Genomic DNA, 15,573 nt, shown 5'->3' with positions numbered 1-15,573 from the left:
GCAGGGAGATGCTTAAGGATTAATTTGTTTCCAGATATTTTTTGCTATAGCTATTTTATTCCTAAAAATAACTAAACCATAAATAAATATTAAATCAAAGAAATGTGTTTGAACTTCTTTGATATCTACTAGATAAAATAAAAATAAAACTTCACATCTTTGCTGATAACTTAAATTTAATCTGAAAAAGTGAGTAAATAGACAAGATTGCTGACATTTTTACATGGGACTTACGCAATCAAAGGCCAATGAAATTAATTTTAAAATGCCCATTCATTTTTAAATCAGTGGCATATAGACTAAAATTTAAAAATCTAATATTCACTAACATTTAAATAAACAAAGTTATTTTAAAGTAATAACAATTTATAAACATTTTGAATCATATTTTATTTATAATTGAGCACACAGACTCTCTCTGCCAGTGGGCCATCAACTTGCCCCTTCATTGGCATTTTCACAAACACAGAGATAGACACATGACCACCAATCCACCATCAAACCCCTCTCATGCCCCCACCCACATACCCACACACTTCATTTTGCCAGTCAGTCTTGGAATATTTTTAATTTTGCTGAGGAAAACAACAACAATGAATACCATCCCTCTTTGCAGGAAATATGAGCAATTCTAGTAGGATTTTAATTTAAAAAAATCCATATACTTCTCAATAAATTTCATTTAATAAACTCAAAGAGAATTTGGTGATATGAAGTTTTGCTTATGAATCTATCATATACAAAAGTCTGGACACTTCTTTGCTTCTGCAATTGCTAATTTGCAGAGTGATTTTCTGATCTTCGACACTCTAGAATACTGTACCTGCCATGATTCCGATGACAGGAATGAGAACGACAAACACCAGGAGATAAAGGGCAATCAGTCCCACTTTGAAGGACTTCATTTTCTCTTGAAGGGCAGGGCCATTTTTAGGATCTAAGAAAACAAAAAACCCAATCTACTGTTAGATAGAAAACATTAGCTATTGTATATTCTGGGTGAAGGTAAAATTCCTCAAAATTTTTGACTCTTTCAAACATCCCCATTTTTCCTAAATTTTGGAATAGGTTTTGAAGCCCATCCTCTGGATAATTCAGAACATATTACCAGCCATAATCTTTTGTCCATTTATATGAAACAGGGATTCACAAAATAGGATGATAATTAAGGTAGAGATAAAATCCATATAGAGAATAAACTTAGGAGATGAGGAAGACTTTTCTATGATTAGGTGGTTAGACATTGTTTAATAATGTTCTATAAGGGGTTGAAAGGAAAAGAAGAGAATGGAAAAGAAAAAGATAAAACAGTAAAAAAAGAATAACCCACAATACAAACAAGATGGATATTCCATTTGCTAGGTGTTGTGGGTTGAATTGCGTCAAAAAAGATATGTTGAAGTTCTAACCCCAGTATCTGTGACCTTATTGTTAAAAGGGTCACTACAAATGGAATTAGTTAAATTAAAATGAGGTCATGCTGGAGTAGGGTAGGACCTTAATCCACTACGATTGCTGTCTTCATAAAAAGGCGAGAGAAGACAGACAGATGCAGAGAGAAGATGGCCATGTGACAACAGAGGCAGAGTCTGAATTATGCCAAAGTAAAGGAATGCCAAGGACATCCCTTGGAACAGGCTGACACCTTGATTTTTAACTTCTAGCCTTCAGAACTGTAAGACAATACATTTCTGTTGTTTTAAGCCATCCATTCTGTGGTCCTTTGTTACAGCAGCCCTAGGAAATAAAGACTCCAGGTCAACCAAGTCTGAAACCTATGAGTCATCCCCTCCCTCACCTCCAACTTAAAATCACTGTGGACTGTATCTTTTAAATAGCTCAAAACCAAAAAGTTTCTGTTGGCGAATCTTGTGGTGGACAATGTCAGTGATTGTTTAAATATTAAAAAGTTCTTTCATGAACTAGAGCAAATGTTCAACACTGTTACAAGGAGTTAATAATAGAGGGGTATGTGAGGAAAATGTACCTGTTACAAACTATAGACTTCAGTTAGCCATAATATTTTAATACTCTTTCATCAACAGTAACATTATCATACTAATACTATGGGTCAATAACAGGAGGTGACAAGGGGTATGGGAGGATTTGGGTTTTCTTTTTTCTTTTTAATTCTTTTCTGGAGTAATGAATATGTTTTAAAATTGATCATGGGTATGAATGCACAACTATGTGATGATTCTGTGAGCCACTGATTGTATACTTCGGATCATTTGTATGGTGTATGAATACATCTCAATAAAATTGTATTTTAAAAAAGGTTTCTGTTGTCATTTTTCTCTCCCCAGTGCCTCTGTCCTCACTCTTCAATCTCTCACCATCTCTACCCACAGTAGATTTTCCTATGATCAGTAGGTGTTTATCTCATTGTGGCCATGTCCTTCCCTGGATCCTTCATGTGACATATAAGGTACACCATGCCCTGAGACTGTGGCCTAAAAGCCAGATTTGCCTAAGTAAGAACTCATGATCTTCTACCTTTCATATACTATTTCTTCTGACTGAATTGTCTCTGTGACTCCTCCTCCCCAACCCAGCCCCTTGGTGGATGGTATTTATCTTTCAAGATTTAGTGGAATTATAAGCTCCTTTGTTCTACCTCCTTAAACAAACCTGTTTAGATTCAGCTGAATATTTCTTTTGAGCACCCTGTGCAAACATCTGTTTCAGCACCTACCACCCACAATTCTTACATATTAGTTCATGGTGCCACAGCCATAGTCATCTCCAGGACTTAGTACAGTGGCTAGGAAATCAGAAGACTGAATTAATAGTGTGAACTAATTTTATCCAATACAATGTCTCCTCACTTCAATTTAAGCTTATTTTCTATTCTGTCTCCAGACAGGAGTAGATCTATTTATCACATATGTATTATTTTAACATTCATACACATTTAAGATAAGTCTTAAGACTATAATTTTACATACTGTCAATAATTCTAAGAACAACCTCTATGGGCACCCCACCCTCCTTCTACTTACTGTGAAGAAGGAAAGCTGACATTGACTGAGCATCAAACTTCACAGATTCAGAACAGCTATCAGTCTCCTCCTGTTGATCAGGAAATCTATTCCACGGTTCCATGCTTCTATCAAACACATGGATAAATATATTAATTACACATGAATGGCTTAGAACCCTTTGTAACAATGTGTTAAATTGAAATTTACAATTGAAATTCAATTTCAACAAGGAAAAATATAACTAATTAGTTACATTTACATATCTATCATAGATAGCAATGTGTTACATCTATCCATAGAAATTTAATTTTAACATTAAAAGATATTTGCAAAGAACTTTACATATGTTTTTATAAATGAATATGAGTTTATGTTTGCAGGTGTGTGTGTTTTGAGCGTGAGAGGAGAAAGGCAGTTTTTGTTTTTAGCTAATTTTTTTTTCCTAAGTGACAGAAAACAACTGAAAAGAAAAAAAAACTCCCTTGCAACAAAAATTTCCTGTGATCTTTTATCAGAGCTTCTGGACAGAATTTTAAAACCACTTCATAAGCCTGCTTTTCCTTTGCCAAGGGATCTGTTTATCATTTTAGGAAGATAAAAACAAAGTCTAGTCACTAGATTAGGAACAACAGGACAAACTTAGTTTTTCTGTTCTGTTGTTTTCTTTTCTATCTTTTCTTTTCTTTTTTGTTCCCAGGCATTTCTCATACATTGGCAGCATCACAAATATGTCCTTGTACCGTTTAAAGCACAATCTATAGTCTATGGCAGTGGTTTTATTTAGTATGCATCAGAATTATTTGAAAAGCTCGTTAAAAACAGATTGATGATCTTGCCTCCAGGATTTTTGATATTTGGGCTGCAATCAAGCATTTGCAATTCTAAAAAGTTCCCAAGTGATACTGCTGCTGGTCCAAAGATATCACTTTAAGAACATTTTCCATGACAAGAAATTGTACGACATTTTTGTTGGAAAGGGTTCAGTTAATTTTATTGATAAATTTTGCATAAGACTAACATCTTCTGATCACTTGCCGTTTCCTCGGAGTTATGGATTTATCCAGCTGAAGTTCTGACTGAGTGAATTAGCAGCTCTGGACTCTAAAATCACAACCAGTGCATGAAATGAAGGACATTCATTCATTCATATGCTAACATTCATCCAGCTTTGGGAAGAATCACTGACAAGTAAGGATGTGACTCTACTCCTGGCAATATATATATATTTTTAATATTATCAGGGAGATTATTTTGCAGTTTGTAAGAACAATCTTTGCACATGCATAATTTCTGTAAATTGGTCATCATAGTTCCTGTTGATCTGACAAGGACTGTGTTCTTTAAAGGATTTGGTTACTGGAGAGGCAAGGGATTTTGGAGGGAAGGTTTAGGACCTAGCTCCTCTCTTTTCTCTTTTATTATAGGGAGTCAAATTGGATAAAGCAAATCCAGATTCCCCTGCCATTTTCCCCTTTTAAATTTACTCTATTATTTGATGTGGATAGCAGTTTTATTTACCAAGTAAAACAAATGAATAAATAAACACATACTAAAATACTGAGATGACAATAAAGCTTAGTCAAATTCATTTGAAAGCTATAGTTCAAAGTAACTGGGACTATGTGGCAAAGCTTTTCAACTTTGAATTCAGTTTGTAAAAGATGGCCTCACAAAGCCTACATCTGTTATGTAACTAGAAATCCTTTCTGCGCAGACTGATCACTGGCTTTGACTATTCCTTATTTCCTCAAGTTTGGAATATTCTGACTCCATTTTCACTTAAATGCAAAGGAAACATTTCTTCTGTTACCCTATCTTCCAGGTAGGAATATTTGTGTCAAAAAGGTGAAACTTTTTTTGAATCTGATAAATCTTTCTGGACTGCGAGATGCTCAAGGGCAGGGACCATGTCTGTTTTTGTTCACCCTTTATCTCTAGAGCCTGAGGTTGCCTGTACTATAGGGTACCCTTAAAAAATAGCTATTGAATGAATGAATGGCCTGATTTATTTTTTCTAAGTCTTTTTTTTTTTTTTTTTTTTTTTAAATCAAGATAGATGTTTAAAGGATGGGGGATCAAGAACATTCTCTGCTGATAGAGAATTTCTCGGCAATGGCTTTGGGTTGATGATTCAGATCTCTTCTCTAGTCTACATTCTTCTTACACTTTTGCTAGCTTCCTTAAATCTTTAACAAATCCTAGGGCTTAGTAAATCTGTCATGCTGGTGAGACATTGCCTCTGGAGACAGTATGGTCCTAATCAGCATTTGTTATTTTAATTTTATCAGGTCTAACTGGAAACTAACTTCACATCCCACTTTATTTCTCAATTGTACATCACTAGCACTTTGGTTAGAACAATTCCTTTTGTGAGCAACTATTTTTGCTGTGTAGGATGTTTATCATCCCTAATTGTCACCCAATAAATATCAGTAATGCTTTTAAATCATTGTATTCCCCCAAAATAAAACAAAAAACTCATCCCCACACATTTCCAAACACCAAGCCCTATTTCAAAACCACTGTTCTGCATGCATCCTAAGTGGTTGGAAAGTCACGAACTCTATTTCTCTCTTTAGAATATTTCCCTCAAGTGGAATGATGGGAGAAATATCTTTCCCATCTGGCTGATCTGGAACCATGGGAAGTTCTGCTTGTTTTCTGGGACAGTGTACAGTAGGGGTGTCTCATGAACTGCATGAAAAATTGGCATATTTTTTCCAGAAAAACAAAAGATTAGGCTAAATCATTTATGCTGATGTCACAGGATTGCTGGAATTTTCCATTGCTACTTTCTTTTGTTCTTAGTCTTCACACTCTGTCTGGGAATCTCGTGTATTTCCATAACTTGCACCACCACTTGCATGCTACAAAGTCAATATATCCAGCTCAGATCTCATGTCTCATCATCAGAATTTTTTTTACAGTATAGCTAACTACAATGGTATATTTTCTAAATCAACGTAACTTTTCCCCGAATTTTGTGTTGGCACATCACCCATTTATATCATTTATTTATTTATTATAACCATTTGTTATTATCATTTACTTAATAGTGGGTAGTGGGTAATATCTGATACAGTCAGGCATATAGTAATACAGAGGTAAGAGCTAACTAGCAAAGTTCAGTCACTTTAACCAGAAACTAAACTTTATTCTAAACTGCTCATCCACAAGACACATTTCTAACTGCTCAACAAGTCTGGACTTCCTGCTTTCTAAACATTCCTTGGGAACATCCCTTCCATTCTACCCTAATTTTTGGATTTCTGCTCATTTTTCCTCTTTCCCACCTGAGCGTCTTGAGTTGTGGCAATGTGGCAAGCAATTAAGGGGAGAATCCAAGAGGTATTAAGAAAGAAGAAATGAAAAGAATTGACAAGATTTAAAAAATGCAGCACTTTAATGAAGAATAGGAGAAAAAGCCAAACAATACAAAATAATTTTCAGGAAAACAAATATGAGTGACAAAAACTTGAGAACAAGTAAAGGAAGATGAACCAGTACTAAAGACAAGGAAAAATCCTTTGACACTGCTGCAGAAGAATAAGAAGCAATCAGGGTTATGAAAATGAAAATAAAAATAAAATAATTTCAAGGCATGCAAAGACATCCATCCTGCCATGTGGAATCTGAGCTGTTTTACTTGTATGGTGGGAGGCAGAAGCAGGCTCTTGAGAGATCAGTAATTAGTATCAATACATAGGAAATGTATAAAAATTAAAGGCCTTAAGTGTTTACCAGAAATCTGGTCATATTCATGCTTGTCTGTTGAGAACTAAGATGCTGACAGTTGCACTTTGAGGACAGTTTTATATTTCCTGCTTATCTCTCTGCATCTCCCATATTTCTTAACATTGGAGTGTGACAGGGCTCATCTTCAAGCTGTTCTCTTTTCTATCAATGATCTTTTCTCCCTTGATGATGTACCCAGCTTCATTGATTTAAATACAATCTACGAGGCTTTTGACTCTTACATTTGTATCTCCAGTAAGGACATCTCTTAATTCCAGAGCCATATAAGCCACACTTCTTGGATTTCTAATACAGCTCAATCTCAAGGGTCACCCTTCTTCCCTCTTCCCCATCCCTTTTTCATCTTCCACATCCAACCCATCATCACCATGCAGGAGGTGACTGCTTCTCATCTGCTCCCCAGCTAGCACCCTGGTCCAACCCCATCATCTTTCTTACCTTGACTATTTTAATAGCTCCCTAACTGATCTCCCTGCTTCACTCTTACTCCCTCCATTTTATTCTCCAAACAACCTCCAGAGTGATCCTCTTAAAAAGTAAGACAAATCATGCTCAAAACCTATGAATGGCTTCTCTTCTTAATCAGGTCCTGACTCACCTTCTCAAGGAGGCCCTCCTTGAGCATCTGACTTAAAATCACAACCTACCCTCATACATTCTTCACTTTCTTTCCTGGCTTGATTTTTCTCCAAGAATTTGTTCTCATCTAACATAAAATATATTTTACTCATTTATCTTATTTATTCTCATCTATCTCCCTCTCTCCCAAGTTATATCCATGATACAGAGATTTTTATCTCTTTGATTCAGTGACCAGAGAAGTTCTTGGCTCTCAATAAGTGCTCATTACATACATTTGAATAAACAAATGAAAGAAAATACTTTGCAAGATGATTGGATTTCATATCTACAGTTATGCCTCACAAGGTTTATATTTCACTGATGTGGCAATTTTTTAAATTCTTCTTTTAAACATTGGAAAATAAAGTGGTTTTCTCTGAATTGTCTGTAACTAGCAGTCTGAAACAAAAAAAGTTCACCGTTAACTTTCCCACTTTGCCTCAAAGGTATTTATTATAATAATTACCAGATTCATTCACTTCTTTAATCTGGTTATCCTAATTGTAATTTTTTAGTAATGTAAATACACGTGAAGTTTTCTTAGCAATCAACAAATAATTCACACAATTCAAGTGTATTTTTAAATATAATATACAAAGTTTTGAGAAAAAGTAACTTCACATCAAGTTACTTTTTCTACAAATGTCAACGCACTCATAAAGAATTGTGAAATCATCTGAGTTTGTATAATCTATTAAAAGCACTTTCATAAGAAGTGAAACACATCTCTGCAATATCAGCTTTTTTATAAAAGTGGGTGAAAAGTTTATAGTAGCTACAACAGGAAAATCATGAGAAAATTTCAATGTTAATTTATTTGGAAACATACCCTTTTATTTTTTTCAGTCTTTATTATAAAAATATTATAATGATATTAAAGATAAGTTGAGATAAAATCTCTGTTATCTGATAACCCTAATGCAAGAAAAAATACCTTCATTTTTAGTATTAAATTTGTCTTGATACATATGCATCCATATTGCATATTTGATATCATTTGGTATTTTGAATTCCCTTAAAATCATATCAATATTTTATACTTCACCTCATTTTTTTTTCAAGTTTCCTATGAGCTACATAAATAGTTCATCAAATGTATGTATTTTATTTGTTTAGTCATTTTCCTATGATGGAATTCTTTTATTTTTCCACTCTTTTATGGAGGGCAATGTTTTACTAGTATTGATGATGATATTTTCATAATTTAGATAGATTCTAAACTGAATTGTTTCTTTAGGATTTAATTCACCATGTGTTGAACTACTAAATCAGAGGGAAATTATTTTAAACTTGTTAGTGTCTACTGCTTGACTGCTTCCAAAAGGATTGCACAAATTTACAAAGATTTAAAGCAAACTCACCATCATATGGTTTATATGTTTACTCTAGAATTTCTTTGCTTTTATTAGGGGTTAAATGATTCCTCAAGGTTACTGCCATTTGCATGTTTTATTATTAATGTAAAGGATTTATTAACATATGACTGTTTATTATTTATTTTTCTTTGTGGGTTATTGTCCCTTCATATCCATTGCTTATACATCCCCAGGGGATAAATCTTTTATCTAACTATGTAAATAAGCTCTTTAGATGTAATAGATATTTACTGTTTGTCTTTTCAAACTTGATGCACATTCCTTCTTCTAAGACTGTTACCCTGTTGAGATTAGTCATTATACTCTTAGGGTTTATTTCATCTTTAAGATCTGGGATACTCACTTTGTAATCTTTCTTATTACTTAAAAAACAAACCTCTGATATTGTAAAAAACAGTTAAAATTTATGTGAAATGAAAACAAATTAATTTATTTGTAAAACAAGCAGCTCTGTGCCCAAGGAATTTTCTGTAGAAGGGACTCTAGCAAGAAATGGAAACATCCATGCTGTGCTGAAACTGCTCAAGCTCCTGCTTGGTAGTGAGGCAGAAATAGCATCAGTTTGAGAATCTGAAATATAGATTTCTATCTCCACTGTACCATTCCCTAAGATTTCCCTTAGGCAAACCTTTTACATTTTTTTATTGTGGTTTCTTTATCTATGTAAAATGTGATTGCAATGGAAGCTTAAAGAACTATTATGAGGATTAAAGAACTTTTTATATATAAATTGTGTTTGGTAACAGAAAACCATGAAGAAACAAATCATCATTATTTAAAAATACCAATGTACTTTAGGTGGGCTTTTAAATTTTATCCTCACAGCAACTTAATGAGGTATATAGTATTATTGTCCCCATTATAAAGCTAGAAAAAATGAAGACCTAGATACCGTTACACAGCAAGGAATAAGGGAGTGGGATGTACACTCACAAAGTGCAGTTCCAGAGCCTCAGCTCCAAACCACTGTATAAAACGCCCATCACCTTTGTCTTAAGACTTTTCTATCGCTATTCTCTCCATAAGAACTTTACCCATTCTCCAAGATGAATCAAAATTCTAATATCTCCAGGAAGAGTTTTTTGACAGTTTTTTTTTTTTTGTATTTTTTTTTTTTCTCATCTGGGAGTACTTTTGGCCTCTCCTACATTCCCAGAGCGGTTATCTGCAACCTATAGCTGTTATCTGTAGCATTTTGACATCATGTAAGACGTTCAAATGACATTAAGCCTATTTGGCTCTGCCTCATGTACTTCCTGAAGGCAGAGAGTGTATTTTATTCTTTGTGTCACTTTCCCAGATGTAGTTCAGTAAAGTTCTAACAGTAGATGCCCAACAAATATATTTGCTATATAAGCAAGTAAAGGTAATAAAACATTAGACTGAAGCCAAAAGTGTTACATGTAAAATAAGGAAATGAGACCAATTAAAATTTATCATACTTTTGAATAAAGTTCCTATTTTAAACAAATAAAATATGCACAGTTATATGCCAAAAATTTCTTGCTAATTCGAACTATAAAGTATTTAGTATATTTCATGTATATTTATGCACACATACACTATCCACTCACAGAAAACTTAACAGAAATGTCTATTTTTTTTATCACTGAAAACAACCAAGCCAAATTAATAGTGATGGAATAAAATATTCTATCAGAAATTATGGTCATACACACACACACACACACACATACACACATATATATTATATTCATGCACATGCACACACACATACATAATCACACATATAATACATACATCTCAATCAACAGAAGCACTATTTTGGAAACATTAAAATAAACCTCTTTTACCTTTTGTCCTAAGGAAGGCAGTCCTGATTTACCCACTTTCCTCTCTTTACAAATGAAACCTAAAATCTTTATCACATAATATTTCAGCATCTGGTACATGAAGAAAGGAAATGACACATTTTTGTGTTGAAAATCTTTCTTAACAATGCACCTCAATAGTACTCTCATCAATGCAATAGTTTGCAAAATCTAAATTTGCCTTACAACTCATTCCTCTTCCCAGCTAGGACATTAAAAAAGAAAAAGAGAAGTAAAAAGAAAAAGAAACAAGCGTGATTGGAGCAGGGCAGATAATATACAGCTGATTAAATCCAATCTTTCCCTTTTTATAAATTATGTATGCCCTCTATAAAATCCATCAATTCCCATTATTTCCCCTTTCACAATATAAAGCATTGAGGGATGTCTGTTTAAGTGATCTGTTATTCTTAATTCTTTCTCATATACCCCTTCAGCCTAACTTCAAACACAAAACACATTGAGGAAAGGATATGGGTACATACTAAGTGAAAGTAACATAACAATGATCCCTTCAGCTCTACCTACGCTGATGCTAACATTAGCTATTGATCTCTACTGTGCACCTAACAGGTTGTCTATTTTCCCAGAGATATAGTGGAGGAAAAGGGTTTCAGCATAGGCTCAGAAGAAAGGAATGCCTTTCACTTTCTGTCACCTTGCCAAAGTTTTACACTTTTCATGTCACTATCCTTATCACATTCACCAAGTTCAAGTATAACACACACAAACTGATTTCACCATTATGTTACTGAGCTGATTTTTACAATTATTGCTTCTAGGGGAAGGCTTTTAGTTTCTATTCCATGGACACTTCTTAGCATTCCCAACAGGAGGTGCCTGTACTTCCTGCCAAAAGGTGGGCAGAATGATCTTACCATGTCCACAGGTACCAGAGAGCACTATCTCTAAAAGATGGTAGAAAGAATGCAGGAACAGTATACTGCAGTTGGAGAGACAAAAGGTTAAGACTATCATGCAGCCTTTCTTAAGGTAACTGCCAAAAGATTAATAGTAATAAGAGACCTTGAAGCAAGCCCCACAAGTTCTAGTCAAACAGCTTTAGATGAGATGAAATAGGATCACAGAAGTGGATCCAGGCTGGAGCAGCTTGAAGACTATCCCTTAGCCACACTGGTTTAAGTCTATCATCAAATTCTTGGTGAAGAGGAACTGGAGCCTTATCAGAACTCATTCTATTTCCATTATATGTTAGTGTGTGTGTGTGTGTGTGTGTGTGTGTGTGTGTGTGTGTGTGTATTTAAAAGACATAGACTAGAGTTTCTATGGCTAGGAGATTTAAAATAGTGTTGGGAGATCATTCTGGAGGTTACTTTTATGTAAGTCTCAGGCCACAGTATGCAAAGCCTCAAGCAATAATGTTCCTCAAAACCCTAAGGATATCTGGATACCATAAACAAACCACAAGACAGATAACTCAGTTAATTATCTAAGAGTACCCCAAATATCCACCAACCACAAACACTGGTGCAATCTTCTATTTTCCCTTTAAAAACTCTTGCTTTAGCACTAGATAATTTAACTTGAATGACCAGTTTGTTTGATCACCATAGGTGGATGGAGCTGTGAATGGGAAGTGGGATTTGGTGGGTTTGTACAGCCTGGGGTGAAATCCTGACACATCCCACAGTGATACGGGCATAGAATAAAGGTGTATTTGTGGGGCCCCTTGAGGAACTGGAGAGGAATGCAGAAATGTTGGACTTCCCCACCTGGGTGATTGCTGATTTTCCTGCAAACATCAAGGACTGCCTATTTAGTGGGCCAAGCCCTCAATCTGGGGGCTTTCCCTTGTGAGGCTAGTTGCTGCAAAGGAAAGGCTAAGCCCACTTATAATTGTGCCTAGGATTCCCCCCCAAAGAGCCTCTTTGTTGTTCAGATGTGGCCCCCTCTCTAAGCCCACTTAGCAGGTGAACTCACTACCCTCCCCCCTACGTGGGACATGACACCCAGGGGTGTAAATCCCCCTGGTAATGCAGGAAATGACTCCTGGGGGTGAGCCTGGACCCAGCACTGTGGGATTGAGAGGATCTTCTTGACCAAAAGGGGGAAGAGAGATGAAACAAAATAAGGTACCAGTGGCTGAAAGATTTCAAATGGAGTCGAGAGGTCACTCTGGAAGGTGTTCCTATGTGCTGTATAGACATTACTTTTTAGTTTTTAGTGTGTTGGAATGGCTGGAGGGAAATACCTGAAGCTGTTGAACTGGAACCCAGTGACCTTGATTCTTGAAGATGACTGTATAACTATGTAGCTTGCACAGTGTGACTGTGATTGTGAAAACCTTGTGGCTTGCACTCCCTTTATCCAGTGTATGGACAGATGAGTGGAAAAACGAGGATAAAAATTAGATGAAGAATAGGGTGGGATGGAGGGGATTGAAAGATTTAGGGGTTTGTTTTTGCTTTTCTTTTTATTTTGGAGTAAGGAAAAGGTTCATAAATTGATTCTGGTGAGGAACACACAAATGTATGACGGTGCTGTGAGCAACAGATTGTACACTGTGATGACTGTAGGGTGTGTGATGATATCTCAATGAAACTGTATTTAAAAAAAAAAATCAAAACAAAACAAAAACCCTTGTTGGAAATGCCAAGATGGGACATGATTTGGATTTGGGTTCCTACCTGAATCTGTGTCCTGGAATTGCAATTCTAAGACCTTAAACACATGCCTTTATTGCCTTACAGCTCAATTTGTTATTTCCCAGTTTCCATTACATGGGGTCAGAAATGGGAACCACCGGCCTGACTCTGGAGCCATCGTGGATTTCAGCACAGTACTGTGTCCCCGAAGGTCCAGGATTCCTGTCTGTGAATCCTCTAGGCTCAACTCTTTGTGGTTGAGGTTCTAGCCTTTCTTTGGGTATTATCTGGGGAAGGGCAATTTGAACTTCCATTCTTTTGGTTTGGGCTGGGACTAGTAGCCCAGTTTGTGTATTTGAACTTTGGTTTCTTTTGGTTTGGACATGAGGCAGAAATCCAGTTTGTGAGCTTCAGTTCTTTTGGATTGGGCTGGTAACACACTCCTGTTCTGGTCTGGGCTTGCTTGTTTGTGTTTGCCCTTTTTGGTATACAAGGAAAATTTCCTTGTCTGGTGAGTACTCAAATGGGACTTTAAAATTCACACTTTGGTAACAAGCTCTTTTCAGTGGAGGGACGTCTCCCTAACAATCAATTGGACCTCTTCTCTGACTGAAGGCAATCAAATAATTATTTTGGTGGACACAGGAAGGGTATTAGGATAAGGTGGTCATGGAGGGGCTAGACTGACACAAGGTCGCCCACCACCCTCAAGACAATTTCCGTGCAACTAGGGGCAGCTGGTTGTGGGTCGGACAGCACAGGCTGTCCTCCAGATAAAGTATCCTGTGAAAGGCATACGCTAAAACATCACACTTGCCCAAAATCCAAATAATTTCCTTTAAGCTCAGGTTTTGGGGTTGCTCACAATCAGAAGTAACAAAAAGAACATGTTCCAATCCATGTGAGAAATCTAATGGTGCACCACCATCTAGCACACCAGCTGGTTTCATGTAGAAAAATTATGGTCCTGCCTCATGTAAAGTCTTACCCTGCTGGACCTGGCACACTAGAGATAATCTTGAATTATAATGGCCACAAAGGGTTTCTTTTGATATGCCTAAATTGGTATATTTGTGTGTTCAGTTTAGAAAATAAGAGGCTCTAAAATTAAGCAACCTGAATGAGATACTTTTTAAAGTGGTACCTGGAAGCTTGCAAATGTATAACTAATTCTAAAATTGCCTCTCATCAAGAAACAAATACTAAATTAACAAAAACTAACAGACTTATCTAAGTGTATTTTCAAGCTTGAAATATTATGCAGAACTCTTGACTGTTTTAACCCTCTGTTAAACCCCTCCTGTCTTCCTCCTCTATATCCTAGCTTAAGCTTAACTCCCCTTCTATAATGATAAGATTTCCTAAATCCTACTGAAGTCCCTTCATCAGTTAATTCATATGACTGCTGTGAAGTTCATGCCAAAGTCTGGACAGAAAAAGCTAATTGAAGAGATCCCTTAAATGACTTTTCAGAACAAAGAGCTACTGATAAAACTAAAGCATTTAAGCTAGCTAATGAACTTCATAGGGTCATATCTGAAATTTTCACCCAAATTATTTGACTGGAGAAAAATCCAATTTACCCCCAAACCAGAAGAGCCCATATATGAATATTATAACAGGCTTGAAAAAAAACATTTAAACAGTTCTCAGGTATTGGCCATATTAACTCATTCTGAAACCCCTACCCTATCTAATTCTCCTTCTATCATTAACAGAAGATTAGCCACCACTCTAAAATGCAAACAACTAAATTGGGTTACAAAGGAACTTAATAATTAGATCACACCTTTGCAAAAAGCTGGGAAAAAGATATCCTCTCAAGCTAAAACAGCAACTAAATAAGCCCTTATGAATGCTTTAGGCATCAGTGTTCAGGGCACCAGAACTTGTAATTACCAAAAAACAACCTGGACATCAGAAAAAAGAATTCCAAGAACTTCCAGAAAACAGCAGCAACTCACCTAATGCTCTTTGCCTTCTAAGAAAGCAAAATGCCTTTCAATGTGACTGCTCGGGCTGCCTCAGAGAAGGCAGAGGATTTTCCAATTGTCCATGTCACATTTTTAGGTGAAATAGATCTGATAATTGGAAAAGAGGGCATGGGGCTCTAATAGATACTAGGGCCATCTTCTGTCTTAAATCACACCACCCTCATTAACCTTCCTCTGCAGAGTACAAAAACAATTCAAATGGCGGAGAGTCTCTAACAAACCCATGCCCACCTTTAATTCCCCCAATTCCTTTTCAGTTAGGACCTTGAAAAGGCACTCATCTGTTTTTATTAGTCCTTTCTCCACCAATTCACCATCGGGGAAGAGATTTCCTTGGATTATTCCAAGCACATATATCTTTCTTCCAAAAGGGGTTAAATTAGGAACTCTTAGATTCAGATTAA

The 15,573-nt window shown here is 35.9% G+C and overlaps 1 protein-coding gene across 3 annotated transcripts in view; it reads right to left on the bottom strand.

Moving 5' to 3' along the window:
* The window catches only part of MSR1 (macrophage scavenger receptor 1), a 105,367-nt gene extending 94,681 nt beyond the window's left edge, over positions 1-10,686 (bottom strand). For all 3 annotated transcript variants that reach the window (XR_005216023.1, XM_037831240.1, XM_037831241.1), the window contains exons 1-3: positions 10,552-10,686; positions 3,003-3,109; positions 824-937 (exon numbers count right to left, since the gene is read on the bottom strand). Coding sequence is in view for 2 of the 3 variants with exons in the window: in XM_037831240.1 (XP_037687168.1) it covers positions 824-937; positions 3,003-3,105 (217 nt within the window). In the remaining variant the exon portion in view is untranslated. The remainder of the gene's footprint in view (positions 1-823; positions 938-3,002; positions 3,110-10,551) is intronic.
* Positions 10,687-15,573: the final 4,887 nt, after the last annotated feature.

Source organism: Choloepus didactylus, chromosome 3, assembly GCF_015220235.1.
Source record: "Choloepus didactylus isolate mChoDid1 chromosome 3, mChoDid1.pri, whole genome shotgun sequence".
Lineage (NCBI taxonomy): Eukaryota > Metazoa > Chordata > Mammalia > Pilosa > Megalonychidae > Choloepus > Choloepus didactylus.
The sequence above is the reverse complement of the archived record's forward strand: the minus strand, read 5'-3'. Positions and strand labels throughout refer to the sequence as shown.